General features: G+C 55.2%; 1 protein-coding gene across 1 annotated transcript in view; it reads right to left on the reverse strand.

Annotated features, from left to right (window-relative positions):
- The window catches only part of LOC127928799 (palmitoyltransferase ZDHHC1-like), an 86953-nt gene that overhangs the window by 31537 nt on the left and 39712 nt on the right, over window positions 1-15704 (reverse strand). Inside the window, 1 exon segment of the mRNA XM_052516147.1 lies at window positions 75-199. Within this exon segment, the coding sequence (XP_052372107.1) occupies window positions 75-199 (125 nt within the window).

The following is a 15704-nucleotide window of genomic DNA, read 5'->3' on the forward strand; positions in this document are numbered from 1 at the left end:
CAGGAGGGGACACATATAGTAAAATATTTCTCTTTCTCTCTCTAATAATAACATTGATAGATTGATTGATTTACCTTGGAAGTGTTTATCAGTGCGCAGCTTTGAGGGATCCAAGAAGAACTCGATGAAGATGTAACTGGCGATGACCACTACCAGGCATATACCCAGCAGAGCAGAGATCACACTGTTCAGGAAGAGCCTGGGGTAGAGAGAGAGAGGATAGGTTAGGGTACATGGACACTAACCTTCAGGCATAAAGTCACCAAGGAGAGCATTCTAACCTTCAGATCTAAAGTCACCAAGGAGAGCATTCTAACCTTCAGACCTAAAGTCACCAAGGAGAGCATTCTAACCTTCAGAGAGCATTCTAAGGAGAGCATTCTAACCTTCAGAGAGCATTCTAAGGAGAGTATTCTAACCTTCAGAGAGCATTCTAAGGAGAGTATTCTAACCTTCAGAGAGCATTCTAAGGAGAGCATTCTAACCTTCAGAGAGCATTCTAAGGAGAGCATTCTAACCTTCAGAGAGCATTCTAAGGAGAGCATTCTAACCTTCAGACCTAAAGTCACCAAGGAGAGCATTCTAACCTTCAGACCTAAAGTCACCAAGGAGAGCATTCTAACCTTCAGAGAGCATTCTAAGGAGAGCATTCTAACCTTCAGAGAGCATTCTAAGGAGAGCATTCTAACCTTCAGACCTAAAGTCACCAAGGAGAGCATTCTAACCTTCAGAGAGCATTCTAACCTTCAGAGAGCATTCTAAGGAGAGTATTCTAACCTTCAGACCTAAAGTCACCAAGGAGAGCATGCAGACGTGTGTGATATATTTTAGAAAAGGTTTGAATTATAACGACACAACCTGTCCTCTTTGACGCCTTGCAACCATTAGATCACGTCTCTAGTTTAGCGGTTTAATCGCTGGCGCCTTGCAACCATTAGATCACGTCTCTAGTTTAGCGGTTTAATCGCTGGCGCCTTGCAACCATTAGATCACGTCTCTAGTTTAGCGGTTTAGTCGCTGGCGCCTTGCAACCATTAGATCACGTCTCTAGTTTAGCGGTTTAGTCGCTGGCGCCTTGCAACCATTAGAACACGTCTCTAGTTTAGCGTTTTAGTCGCTGGCACTGCAGTCACACAAAACAATACAAATGTGGTCATTATTCACCTTTTATTTTTTAAAGCTCATTTGAATTGGAAAAAGATAGCGAACACGCTGACCAATGAGTGTCATCGTCACCAGAAGCTAAAATAGAACTTTGTTTCAATCAGCTAAAAACCGCCCAAAGCCCGAGCAAACTCACGGCCGACCCGTTCCTTGTTCCACAGTTCCAGTGTTGAATATTCATGACTTGCATCAGGACTAAAAGCCTTAAAATAAAGTCCTTGCTGATAGGGTTTCCCAGCGCACAGTAAAGAGGTCTGTTTCAGAATATAATATATGGCACTATATGACTGTAATATAGCACTGTTTCATCCAAAAGAGACATACTACTGTGTTTACCCTCTGAGTATGTTGACTGTGTCCCAAGCTGAGGCTGAGCAGCACATGACTACATTATGAGTAAACAGTAGCTGGTCAATGGCTAACTCTGGTGTGATGCTGACCGAGGAGCTGGTCTGGGGACTAACTCTGGTGTGATGCTGACCGAGGAGCTGGTCTAGGGGACTAACTCTGGTGTGATGCTGACCGAGGAGCTGGTCTAGGGGACTAACTCTGGTGATGCTGACCGTGAGCTGGTCTAGGGGACTAACTCTGGTGTGATGCTGACCGAGGAGCTGGTCTAGGGGACTAACTCTGGTGTGATGCTGACCGAGGAGCTGGTCTAGGGGACTAACTCTGGTGTGATGCTGACCGAGGAGCTGGTCTAGGGGAGAAACGCTGGTGTGATGCTGACCGAGGAGCTGGTCTAGGGGACTAACTCTGGTGTGATGCTGACCGAGGAGCTGGTCTAGGGGACTAACTCTGGTGTGATGCTGACCGAGGAGCTGGTCTAGGGGACTAACTCTGGTGTGATGCTGGTCTAGGGGACTAACTCTGGTGATGCTGACCGAGGAGCTGGTCTAGGGGACTAACTCTGGTGTGATGCTGACCGAGGAGCTGGTCTAGGGGACTAACTCTGGTGTGATGCTGACCGAGGAGCTGGTCTAGGGGACTAACTCTGGTGTGATGCTGGCTAGGGGACTCTGGGTGATGCTGAGGAGCTGGTCTAGGGGACTAACTCTGGTGTGATGCTGACCGAGGAGCTGGTCTAGGGGACTAACTCTGGTGTGATGCTGACCGAGGAGCTGGTCTAGGGACTAACTCTGGTGTGATGCTGACCGAGGAGCTGGTCTAGGGGACTAACTCTGGTGTGATGCTGAGGAGCTGGTCTAGGGGACTAACTCTGGTGTGATGCTGGTCTAGGGGACTAAGGAGCTGGTCTAGGGGACTAACTCTGGTGTGATGCTGACCGAGGAGCTGGTCTAGGGACTAACTCTGGTGTGATGCTGACCGAGGAGCTGGTCTAGGGGACTAACTCTGGTGTGATGGTCTGACTCTGGTGTGATGCTGACTGAGGAGCTGGTCTAGGGGACTAACTCTGGTGTGATGCTGACTGAGGAGCTGGTCTAGGGGACTAACTCTGGTGTGATGCTGACTGAGGAGCTGGTCTAGGGGACTAACTCTGGTGTGATGCTGACCGAGGAGCTGGTCTAGGGGACTAACTCTGGTGTGATGCTGACCGAGGAGCTGGTAGGGGACTCTGCTGACCGAGGAGCTGGTCTAGGGGACTAACTCTGGTGTGATGCTGGTCTAGGGGACTAACTCTGGTGATGCTGACCGAGGAGCTGGTCTAGGGGACTAACTCTGGTGTGATGCTGACCGAGGAGCTGGTCTAGGGGACTAACTCTGGTGTGATGCTGACCGAGGAGCTGGTCTAGGGGACTAACTCTGGTGTGATGCTGACCGAGGAGCTGGTCTAGGGGACTAACTCTGGTGTGATGCTGACCGAGGAGCTGGTCTAGGGGACTAACTCTGGTGTGATGCTGACCGAGGAGCTGGTCTAGGGGACTAACTCTGGTGTGATGCTGACCGTTGGAGCTGGTCTAGGGGACTAACTCTGGTGTGATGCTGACCGAGGAGCTGGTCTAGGGGACTAACTCTGGTGTGATGCTGACCGAGGAGCTGGTCTAGGGGACTAACTCTGGTGTGATGCTGACCGAGGAGCTGGTCTAGGGGACTAACTCTGGTGTGATGCTGACCGAGGAGCTGGTCTAGGGGACTAACTCTGGTGTGATGCTGACCGAGGAGCTGGTCTAGGGGACTAACTCTGGTGTGATGCTGACCGAGGAGCTGGTCTAGGGGACTAACTCTGGTGTGATGCTGACCGAGGAGCTGGTCTAGGGGACTAACTCTGGTGTGATGCTGACCGAGGAGCTGGTCTAGGGGACTAACTCTGGTGTGATGCTGGTCTAGGGGACTAACTCTGGGACTAGCTGGTCTAGGGGACTCTGGTGTGATGCTGACCGAGGAGCTGGTCTAGGGGACTAACTCTGGTGTGATGCTGACCGAGGAGCTGGTCTAGGGGACTAACTCTGGTGTGATGCTGACCGAGGAGCTGGTCTAGGGGACTAACTCTGGTGTGATGCTGTCTAGGGGTGTGATGCTGACCGAGGAGCTGGCTGGTCTGGTGTGATGCTGACCGAGGAGCTGGTCTAGGGGAACTCTGGTGTGATGCTGACCTGGTGAGGAGCTGGTCTAGGGGACTAACTCTGGTGTGATGCTGACCGAGGAGCTGGTCTAGGGGACTAACTCTGGTGATGATGCTGGTCTAGGGGACTAACTCTGGTGTGATGCTGACCGAGGAGCTGGTCTAGGGGACTAACTCTGGTGTGATGCTGACCGAGGAGCTGGTCTAGGGGACTAACTCTGGTGTGATGCTGACCGAGGAGCTGGTCTAGGGGACTAACTCTGGTGTGATGCTGACCGAGGAGCTGGTCTAGGGACTAACTCTGGTGTGATGCTGACCGAGGAGCTGGTCTAGGGGACTAACTCTGGTGTGATGCTGACCGAGGAGCTAGGGACTAGCTGGTCTAGGGGACTAACTCTGGTGGGATGCTGGTCTAGGGGACTAACTCTGGTGATGCTGACCGAGGAGCTGGTCTAGGGGACTGACTAGGGGAGGAGCTCTGATGCTGGGACTAGGGGAACTCTGGTGTGATGCTGACCGAGGAGCTGGTCTAGGGGACTAACTCTGGTGTGATGCTGACCGAGGAGCTGGTCTAGGGGACTAACTCTGGTGTGATGCTGACCGAGGAGCTGGTCTAGGGGACTAACTCTGGTGTGATGCTGACCGAGGAGCTGGTCTAGGGGACTAACTCTGGTGTGATGCTGACCGAGGAGCTGGTCTAGGGGACTAACTCTGGTGTGATGCTGACCGAGGAGCTGGTCTAGGGGACTAACTCTGGTGTGATGCTGACCGAGGAGCTGGTCTAGGGGACTAACTCTGGTGTGATGCTGACCGAGGAGCTGGTCTAGGGGACTAACTCTGGTGTGATGCTGACCGAGGAGCTGGTCTATAGGGGACTAACTCTGGTGTGATGCTGACCGAGGAGCTGGTCTAGGGGACTAACTCTGGTGTGATGCTGACTGAGGAGCTGGTCTAGGGGACTAACTCTGGTGTGATGCTGAGTGAGGAGCTGGTCTAGGGGACTAACTCTGGTGTGATGCTGACCGAGGAGCTGGTCTAGGGGACTAACTCTGGTGTGATGCTGGTCTAGGGGACTAACTCTGGTGTGATGCTGACTGAGGAGCTGGTCTAGGGGACTAACTCTGGTGTGATGCTGACTGAGGAGCTGGTCTAGGGGACTAACTCTGGTGTGATGCTGGTCTAGGGGACTAACTCTGGTGATGCTGACCGAGGAGCTGGTCTAGGGGACTAACTCTGGTGTGATGCTGACTGAGGAGCTGGTCTAGGGGACTAACTCTGGTGTGATGCTGGCTGACTAACTCTGGTGATGCTGACCGAGGAGCTGGTCTAGGGGACTAACTCTGGTGTGATGCTGACTGAGCTGGTCTAGGGGACTAACTCTGGTGTGATGCTGACCGAGGAGCTGGTCTAGGGGACTAACTCTGGTGTGATGCTGACCGAGGAGCTGGTCTAGGGGACTAACTCTGGTGTGATGCTGACTGAGGAGCTGGTCTAGGGGACTAACTCTGGTGTGATGCTGGTCTAGGGGACTAACTCTGGTGTGATGCTGACTGAGGAGCTGGTCTAGGGGACTAACTCTGGTGTGATGCTGACCGAGGAGCTGGTCTAGGGGACTAACTCTGGTGTGATGCTGACTGAGGAGCTGGTCTAGGGGACTAACTCTGGTGTGATGCTGGTCTAGGGGACTAACTCTGGTGTGATGCTAGGGGACTAACTCTGGTGTGATGCTGACCGAGGAGCTGTAACTCTGAGGGGACTAACTCTGGTGTGATGCTGACCGAGGAGCTGGTCTAGGGGACTAACTCTGGTGTGATGCTGGTCTAGGGGACTAACTCTGGTGATGCTGACCGAGGAGCTGGTCTAGGGGACTAACTCTGGTGTGATGCTGACCGAGGAGCTGGTCTAGGGGACTAACTCTGGTGTGATGCTGACCGAGGAGCTGGTCTAGGGGACTAACTCTGGTGTGATGCTGACCGAGGAGCTGGTCTAGGGGACTAACTCTGGTGTGATGCTGACCGAGGAGCTGGTCTAGGGGACTAACTCTGGTGTGATGCTGGTCTAGGGGACTAACTCTGGTGATGCTGACCGAGGAGCTGGTCTAGGGGACTAACTCTGGTGTGATGCTGGTCTAGGGGACTAACTCTGGGTGATGCTGACCGAGGAGCTGGTCTAGGGGACTAACTCTGGTGTGATGCTGACCGAGGAGCTGGTCTAGGGGACTAACTCTGGTGTGATGCTGACCGAGGAGCTGGTCTAGGGGACTAACTCTGGTGTGATGCTGACCGAGGAGCTGGTCTAGGGGACTAACTCTGGTGTGATGCTGACCGAGGAGCTGGTCTAGGGGACTAACTCTGGTGTGATGCTGGTCTAGGGGACTAACTCTGGTGATGCTGACCGAGGAGCTGGTCTAGGGGACTAACTCTGGTGTGATGCTGACCGAGGAGCTGGTCTAGGGGACTAACTCTGGTGTGATGCTGACCGAGGAGCTGGTCTAGGGGACTAACTCTGGTGTGATGCTGACCGAGGAGCTGGTCTAGGGGACTAACTCTGGTGTGATGCTGACCGAGGAGCTGGTCTAGGGGACTAACTCTGGTGTGATGCTGACTGAGGAGCTGGTCTAGGGGACTAACTCTGGTGTGATGCTGACTGAGGAGCTGGTCTAGGGGACTAACTCTGGTGTGATGCTGGTCTAGGGGACTAACTCTGGTGTGATGCTGACCGAGGAGCTGGTCTAGGGGACTAACTCTGGTGTGATGCTGACCGAGGAGCTGGTCTAGGGGACTAACTCTGGTGTGATGCTGACTGAGGAGCTGGTCTAGGGACTGAGGGGACTAACTCTGGTGATGCTGACCGAGGAGCTGGTCTAGGGGACTAACTCTGGTGTGATGCTGACCGAGGAGCTGGTCTAGGGGACTAACTCTGGTGTGATGCTGACCGAGGAGCTGGTCTTAGGGGACTAACTCTGGTGTGATGCTGACCGAGGAGCTGGTCTAGGGGACTAACTCTGGTGTGATGCTGACCGAGGAGCTGGTCTAGGGGACTAACTCTGGTGTGATGCTGATGGAGCTGGTCTAGGGGACTAACTCTGGTGTGATGCTGACCGAGGAGCTGGTCTAGGGGACTAACTCTGGTGTGATGCTGACCGAGGAGCTGGTCTAGGGGACTAACTCTGGTGTGATGCTGACCGAGGAGCTGGTCTAGGGGACTAACTCTGGTGTGATGCTGACTGAGGAGCTGGTCTAGGGGACTAACTCTGGTGTGATGCTGACCGAGGAGCTGGTCTAGGGGACTAACTCTGGTGTGATGCTGACCGAGGAGCTGGTCTAGGGGACTAACTCTGGTGTGATGCTGACCGAGGAGCTGGTCTCTGGGACTAACTCTGGTGTGATGCTGACCGAGGAGCTGGTCTAGGGGACTAACTCTGGTGTGATGCTGACCGAGGAGCTGGTCTAGGGGACTAACTCTGGTGTGATGCTGACCGAGGAGCTGGTCTAGGGGACTAACTCTGGTGTGATGCTGACCGAGGAGCTGGTCTAGGGGACTAACTCTGGTGTGATGCTGACCGAGGAGCTGGTCTAGGGGACTAACTCTGGTGTGATGACCGAGGAGCTGGTCTAGGGGACTAACTCTGGTGTGATGCTGACTGAGGAGCTGGTCTAGGGGACTAACTCTGGTGTGATGCTGACCGAGGAGCTGGTCTAGGGGACTAACTCTGGTGTGATGCTGGTCTAGGGGACTAACTCTGGTGTGATGCTGACTGAGGAGCTGGTCTAGGGGACTAACTCTGGTGTGATGCTGACCGAGGAGCTGGTCTAGGGGACTAACTCTGGTGTGATGCTGCTGGTCTAGGGGACTCTGGTGTGAACTCTAGGAGCTGGTCTAGGGGACTAACTCTGTGATGCTGACCGAGGAGCTGGTCTAGGGGACTAACTCTGGTGTGATGCTGACCGAGGAGCTGGAGGGGCTGGCTCTAGGGGACTAACTCTGGTGTGATGCTGACCGAGGAGCTGGTCTAGGGGACTAACTCTGGTGTGATGCTGACCGAGGAGCTGGTCTAGGGGACTAACTCTGGTGTGATGCTGACCGAGGAGCTGGTCTAGGGGACTAACTCTGGTGTGATGCTGACCGAGGAGCTGGTCTAGGGGACTAACTCTGGTGTGATGCTGAGGGGACTAACTCTGGTGTGATGCTGGTCTAGGGGACTAACTCTGGTGTGATGCTGACCGAGGAGCTGGTCTAGGGGACTAACTCTGGTGTGATGCTGGTCTAGGGGACTAACTCTGGTGTGATGCTGACCGAGGAGCTGGTCTAGGGGACTAACTCTGGTGTGATGCTGACCGAGGAGCTGGTCTAGGGGACTAACTCTGGTGTGATGCTGACCGAGGAGCTGGTCTAGGGGACTAACTCTGGTGTGATGCTGACCGAGGAGCTGGTCTAGGGGACTAACTCTGGTGTGATGCTGACCGAGGAGCTGGTCTAGGGGACTAACTCTGGTGTGATGCTGACCGAGGAGCTGGTCTAGGGGACTCTGGTGGGATGCTGGTCTAGGGGACTAACTCTGTGATGCTGACCGAGGAGCTGGTCTAGGGGACTAACTCTGGTGTGATGCTGACCGAGGAGCTGGTCTAGGGGACTAACTCTGGTGTGATCTAGGGGACTAACTCTGATGCTGACCGAGGAGCTGGTCTAGGGGACTAACTCTGGTGTGATGCTGACTGGAGGAGCTGGTCTGAGGGGACTAACTCTGGTGTGATGCTGACCGAGGAGCTGGTCTAGGGGACTAACTCTGGTGTGATGCTGACCGAGGAGCTGGTCTAGGGGACTAACTCTGGTGTGATGCTGACTGAGGAGCTGGTCTAGGGGACTAACTCTGGTGTGATGCTGACCGAGGAGCTGGTCTAACTCTGGTGTGAGGGGACTAACTCTGGTGTGATGCGAGGAGCTGGTCTAGGGGACTAACTCTGGTGTGATGCTGACCGAGGAGCTGGTCTAGGGGACTAACTCTGGTGTGATGCTGACCGAGGAGCTGGTCTAGGGGACTAACTCTGGTGTGATGCTGGTCTAGGGGACTAACTCTGGTGTGATGCTGACCGAGGAGCTGGTCTAGGGGACTAACTCTGGTGTGATGCTGACCGAGGAGCTGGTCTAGGGGACTAACTCTGGTGTGATGCTGACTGAGGAGCTGGTCTAGGGGACTAACTCTGGTGTGATGCTGACCGAGGAGCTGGTCTAGGGGACTAACTCTGGTGTGATGCTGACCGAGGAGCTGGTCTAGGGGACTAACTCTGGTGTGATGCTGACCGAGGAGCTGGTCTAGGGGACTAACTCTGGTGTGATGCTGGTCTAGGGGACTAACTCTGGTGTGATGCTGACCGAGGAGCTGGTCTAGGGGACTAACTCTGGTGTGATGCTGGTCTAGGGGACTAACTCTGGTGTGATGCTGACCGAGGAGCTGGTCTAGGGGACTAACTCTGGTGTGATGCTGGTCTAGGGGACTAACTCTGGTGTGATGCGAGGAGCTGGTCTAGGGACTCTGGAGTGAGCTGGTCTAGGGGACTAACTCTGGTGTGATGCTGACCGAGGAGCTGGTCTAGGGGACTAACTCTGGTGTGATGCTGACCGAGGAGCTGGTCTAGGGGACTAACTCTGGTGTGATGCTGACCGAGGAGCTGGTCTAGGGGACTAACTCTGGTGTGATGCTGACCTGAGGAGCTGCTAGGGGACTCTGGTGTGATGCTGACCGAGGAGCTGGTCTAGGGGACTAACTCTGTGATGCTGACCGAGGAGCTGGTCTAGGGGGATGCTGACCGAGGAGCTGGTCTAGGGGACTAACTCTGGTGATGCTGACCGAGGAGCTGGTCTAGGGGACTAACTCTGGTGTGATGCTGACCGAGGAGCTGGTCTAGGGGACTAACTCTGGTGTGATGCTGACTGAGGAGCTGGTCTAGGGGACTAACTCTGGTGTGATGCTGACCGAGGAGCTGGAGGGGCTGGTGATGCTGGTCTAGGGGACTAACTCTGTGTGTGATGCTGACCGTGTGGAGCTGGTCTAGGGGACTAACTCTGGGGACTAACTCTGGTGTGATGCTGACCGAGGAGCTGGTCTCTGGTGTGGGACTAACTCTGGTGTGATGCTGACCGAGGAGCTGGTCTAGGGGACTAACTCTGGTGTGATGCTGACCGAGGAGCTGGTCTAGGGGACTAACTCTGGTGTGATGCTGACCGAGGAGCTGGTCTAGGGGACTAACTCTGGTGATGCTGACCGAGGAGCTGGTCTAGGGGACTAACTCTGGTGTGATGCTGACCGAGGAGCTGGTCTAGGGGACTAACTCTGGTGTGATGCTGACCGAGGAGCTGGTCTAGGGGACTAACTCTGGTGTGATGCTGACCGAGGAGCTGGTCTAGGGGACTAACTCTGGTGTGATGCTGACCGAGGAGCTGGTCTAGGGGACTAACTCTGGTGTGATGCTGACCGAGGAGCTGGTCTAGGGGACTAACTCTGGTGTGATGCTGGTCTAGGGGACTAACTCTGGTGTGATGCTGACTGAGGAGCTGGTCTAGGGGACTAACTCTGGTGTGATGCTGGTCTAGGGGACTAACTCTGGTGTGATGCTGACTGAGGAGCTGGTCTAGGGGACTAACTCTGGTGTGATGCTGGTCTAGGGGACTAACTCTGGTGTGATGCTGGTCTAGGGGACTAACTCTGGTGTGATGCTGACCGAGGAGCTGGTCTAGGGGACTAACTCTGGTGTGATGCTGACCGAGGAGCTGGTCTAGGGGACTAACTCTGGTGTGATGCTGACCGAGGAGCTGGTCTAGGGGACTAACTCTGTGTGATGCTGACCGAGGAGCTGGTCTAGGGGACTAACTCTGGTGTGATGCTGACCGAGGAGCTGGTCTAGGGGACTAACTCTGGTGTGATGCTGACCGAGGAGCTGGTCTAGGGGACTAACTCTGGTGTGATGCTGACTGAGGAGCTGGTCTAGGGGACTAACTCTGGTGTGATGCTGACCGAGGAGCTGGTCTAGGGGACTAACTCTGGTGTGATGCTGACCGAGGAGCTGGTCTAGGGGACTAACTCTGGTGTGATGCTGACCGAGGAGCTGGTCTAGGGGACTAACTCTGGTGTGATGCTGGCTGGTCTAGGGGACTAACTCTGTGTGATGCTGACCGAGGAGCTGGTCTAGGGGACTAACTCTGGTGTGATGCTGGTCTAGGGGACTAACTCTGGTGTGATGCTGAGGAGCTGGTCTAGGGGACTAACTCTGGTGTGATGCTGACCGAGGAGCTGGTCTAGGGGACTAACTCTGGTGTGATGCTGACCGAGGAGCTGGTCTAGGGGACTAACTCTGGTGTGATGCTGACTGAGGAGCTGGTCTAGGGGACTAACTCTGGTGTGATGCTGACCGAGGAGCTGGTCTAGGGGACTAACTCTGGTGTGATGACTAGGGGACTAACTCTGGTGTGATGCTGACTGAGGAGCTGGTCTAGGGGACTAACTCTGGTGTGATGCTGACCGAGGAGCTGGTCTAGGGGACTAACTCTGGTGTGATGCTGACTGAGGAGCTGGTCTAGGGGACTAACTCTGGTGTGATGCTGAGGAGCTGGTAGGGGACTAACTCTGGTGATGCTGACCGAGGAGCTGGGGGACTAACTCTGGTGTGATGCTGACCGAGGAGCTGGTCTAGGGGACTAACTCTGGTGTGATGCTGACCGAGGAGTCTAGGGGACTAACTCTGGTGTGATGCTGGTCTAGGGGACTAACTCTGGTGTGATGCTGACCGAGGAGCTGGTCTAGGGGACTAACTCTGGTGTGATGCTGACTGGGGACTAACTCTGGTGGAGCTGGTCTAGGGGACTAACTCTGGTGTGATGCTGACCGAGGAGCTGGTCTAGGGGACTAACTCTGGTGTGATGCTGACCGAGGAGCTGGTCTAGGGGACTAACTCTGGTGTGATGCTGACCGAGGAGCTGGTCTAGGGGACTAACTCTGGTGTGATGCTGGTCTAGGGGACTAACTCTGGTGTGATGCTGACCGAGGAGCTGGTCTAGGGGACTAACTCTGGTGTGATGCTGACCTGAGGAGCTGGTCTAGGGGACTAACTCTGGTGTGATGCTGACCGAGGAGCTGGTCTAGGGGACTAACTCTGGTGTGATGCTGACCGAGGAGCTGGTCTAGGGGACTAACTCTGGTGTGATGCTGACCGAGGAGCTGGTCTAGGGGACTAACTCTGGTGTGATGCTGACTGAGGAGCTGGTCTAGGGGACTAACTCTGGTGTGATGCTGACTGAGGAGCTGGTCTAGGGGACTAACTCTGGTGTGATGCTGGTCCGAGGGGACTAACTCTGTGATGCTGACCGAGGAGGGTCTAGGGGACTCTCTGGTGTGATGCTGAACTGGAGGGGACTAACTCTGGTGTGATGCTGGTCTAGGGGACTAACTCTGGTGTGATGCTGACCGAGGAGCTGGTCTAGGGGACTAACTCTGGTGTGATGCTGACCGAGGAGCTGGTCTAGGGGACTAACTCTGGTGTGATGCTGATGCTAGGGACTCTGGTGTGATGCTGACCGAGGAGCTGGTCTAGGGGACTAACTCTGGTGTGATGCTGACCTAGGGGACTAACTCTGGTGTGATGCTGGTCTAGGGGACTAACTCTGGTGTGATGCTGACTGAGGAGCTGGTCTAGGGGACTAACTCTGGTGTGATGCTGGTCTAGGGGACTAACTCTGGTGTGATGCTGACCGAGGAGCTGGTCTAGGGGACTAACTCTGGTGATGCTGACCGAGGAGCTGGTCTAGGGGACTAACTCTGGTGTGATGCTGACTGAGGAGCTGGTCTAGGGGACTAACTCTGGTGTGATGCTGACCGAGGAGCTGGTCTAGGGACTAACTCTGGTGTGATGCTGACCGAGGAGCTGGTCTAGGGGACTAACTCTGGTGTGATGCTGACCGAGGAGCTGGTCTCTGGTGTGATGGGGACTAACTCTGGTGTGATGCTGACCGACTCTGGTGTGAGCTGGTCTAACTCTGGTGTGAGGGGACTAACTCTGGTGTGATGCTGACGAGGAGCTGGTCTAGGGGACTAACTCTGGTGTGATGCTGACCGAGGAGCTGGTCTAGGGGACTAACTCTGGTGTGATGCTGACCGAGGAGCTGGTCTAGGGGACTAACTCTGGTGTGATGCTGACCTAGGGGAGGAGCTGGTCTAGGGGACTAACTCTGGTGTGATGCTGACCGAGGAGCTGGTCTCTGGTGTGATGGACTAACTCTGGTGTGATGCTGACTAGGGGAGCTAACTCTGGTGTGATGCTGACCTGGTGGAGCTGGTCTAGGGGACTAACTCTGGTGTGATGCTGACCGAGGAGCTGGTCTAGGGGACTAACTCTGGTGTGATGCTGACCGAGGAGCTGGTCTAGGGGACTAACTCTGGTGTGATGCTGACCGAGGAGCTGGTCTAGGGGACTAACTCTGGTGTGATGCTGACCGAGGAGCTGGTCTAGGGGACTAACTCTGGTGTGATGCTGACCGAGGAGCTGGTCTAGGGGACTAACTCTGGTGTGATGCTGACCGAGGAGCTGGTCGAGGAGCTGGGGGACTAACTCTGGTGTGATGCTGACCGAGGAGCTGGTCTAGGGGACTAACTCTGGTGTGATGCTGACCGAGGAGCTGGTCTAGGGGACTAACTCTGGTGTGATGCTGACTGAGGAGCTGGTCTAGGGGACTAACTCTGGTGTGATGCTGACCGAGGAGCTGGCTGGTCTGGTGTGATGGGAGCTGGTCTAGGGGACTAACTCTGGTGTGATGCTGCTGGTCTAGGGGACTAACTCTGGTGTGGGGACTAACTCTGGTGTGATGCTGACCGAGGAGCTGGTCTAGGGGACTAACTCTGGTGTGATGCTGACCGAGGAGCTGGTCTAGGGGACTAACTCTGTGATGTGATGCTGGTCTAGGGGACTAACTCTGTGATGCTGACCGAGGAGCTGGTCTAGGGGACTAACTCTGGTGTGATGCTGACCGAGGAGCTGGTCTAGGGGACTAACTCTGGTGTGATGCTGACCGAGGAGCTGGTCTAGGGGACTAACTCTGGTGTGATGCTGACCTGAGGAGCTGGTCTAGGGGACTAACTCTGGTGTGATGCTGACCGAGGAGCTGGTCTAGGGGACTAACTCTGGTGTGATGCTGACCGAGGAGCTGGTCTAGGGGACTAACTCTGGTGTGATGCTGGTCTAGGGGACTAACTCTGGTGTGATGCTGACCGAGGAGCTGGTCTAGGGGACTAACTCTGGTGTGATGCTGGTCTAGGGGACTAACTCTGGTGTGATGCTGACCGAGGAGCTGGTCTAGGGGACTAACTCTGGTGTGATGCTGGTCTAGGGGACTAACTCTGGTGTGATGCTGACCGAGGAGCTGGTCTAGGGGACTAACTCTGGTGTGATGCTGACCGAGGAGCTGGTCTAGGGGACTAACTCTGGTGTGATGCTGACCTAGGGGACTAAGGAGCTGGTCTAGGGGACTAACTCTGGTGTGATGCTGACCGAGGAGCTGGTCTAGGGGACTAACTCTGGTGTGATGCTGACCGAGGAGCTGGTCTAGGGGACTAACTCTGGTGTGATGCTGACCGAGGAGCTGGTCTAGGGGACTAACTCTGGTGTGATGCTGGTCTAGGGGACTAACTCTGGTGATGCTGACCGAGGAGCTGGTCTAGGGGACTAACTCTGGTGTGATGCTGACCGAGGAGCTGGTCTAGGGGACTAACTCTGGTGTGATGCTGACTGAGGAGCTGGTCTAGGGGACTAACTCTGGTGTGATGCTGACCGAGGAGCTGGTCTAGGGGACTAACTCTGGTGTGATGCTGACCGAGGAGCTGGTCTAGGGGACTAACTCTGGTGTGATGCTGACCGAGGAGCTGGTCTAGGGGACTAACTCTGGTGTGATGCTGACCGAGGAGCTGGTCTAGGGGACTAACTCTGGTGTGATGCTGACCGAGGAGCTGGTCTAACTCTGGTGTGATGCTGACCGAGGAGCTGGTCTAGGGGACTAACTCTGGTGTGATGCTGACCGAGGAGCTGGTCTAGGGGACTAACTCTGGTGTGATGCTGACCGAGGAGCTGGTCTAGGGGACTAACTCTGGTGTGATGCTGACCGAGGCTGGTCTAGGGGACTAACTCTGGTGTGATGCTGACCGAGGAGCTGGTCTAGGGGACTAACTCTGGTGTGATGCTGACCGAGGAGCTGGATCTGACCGAGGAGGGGACTAACTCTGGTGTGATGCTGACCGAGGAGCTGGAGGGGCTGGTCCGAGGAGCTGGGGGACTAACTCTGGTGTGATGCTGACCGAGGAGCTGGAGCTGGAGCTGGTCTAGGGGACTAACTCTGGTGTGATGCTGACCGAGGGCTGGTCTGGGGACTAACTCTGGATGCTGGTCTAGGGGACTAACTCTGGTGTGATGCTGACCGAGGAGCTGGTCTAGGGGACTAACTCTGGTGTGATGCTGACTGAGGAGCTGGTCTAGGGGACTAAGCTGTGATGCTGGGGACTAACTCTGGTGTGATGCTGACCGAGGAGCTGGTCTAGGGGACTAACTCTGGTGTGATGCTGACCGAGGAGCTGGTCTAGGGGACTAACTCTGGTGTGATGCTGGTCTAGGGGACTAACTCTGGTGATGCTGACCGAGGAGCTGGTCTAGGGGACTAACTCTGGTGTGATGCTGACCGAGGAGCTGGTCTAGGGGACTAACTCTGGTGTGATGCTGACCGAGGAGCTGGTCTAGGGGACTAACTCTGGTGTGATGCTGACCGAGGAGCTGGTCTAGGGGACTAACTCTGGTGTGATGCTGACTGAGGAGCTGGTCTAGGGGACTAACTCTGGTGTGATGCTGACCGAGGAGCTGGTCTAGGGGACTAACTCTGGTGTGATGCTGACCGAGGAGCTGGTCTAGGGGACTAACTCTGGTGTGATAGGGGACTAACTCTGTGTGATGCTGACTCTGGTGTGGAGCTGGTCTAGGGGACTAAC

Source organism: Oncorhynchus keta, unplaced genomic scaffold, assembly GCF_023373465.1.
Source record: "Oncorhynchus keta strain PuntledgeMale-10-30-2019 unplaced genomic scaffold, Oket_V2 Un_scaffold_4110_pilon_pilon, whole genome shotgun sequence".
NCBI classification, from domain to species: Eukaryota; Metazoa; Chordata; class Actinopteri; order Salmoniformes; family Salmonidae; genus Oncorhynchus; species Oncorhynchus keta.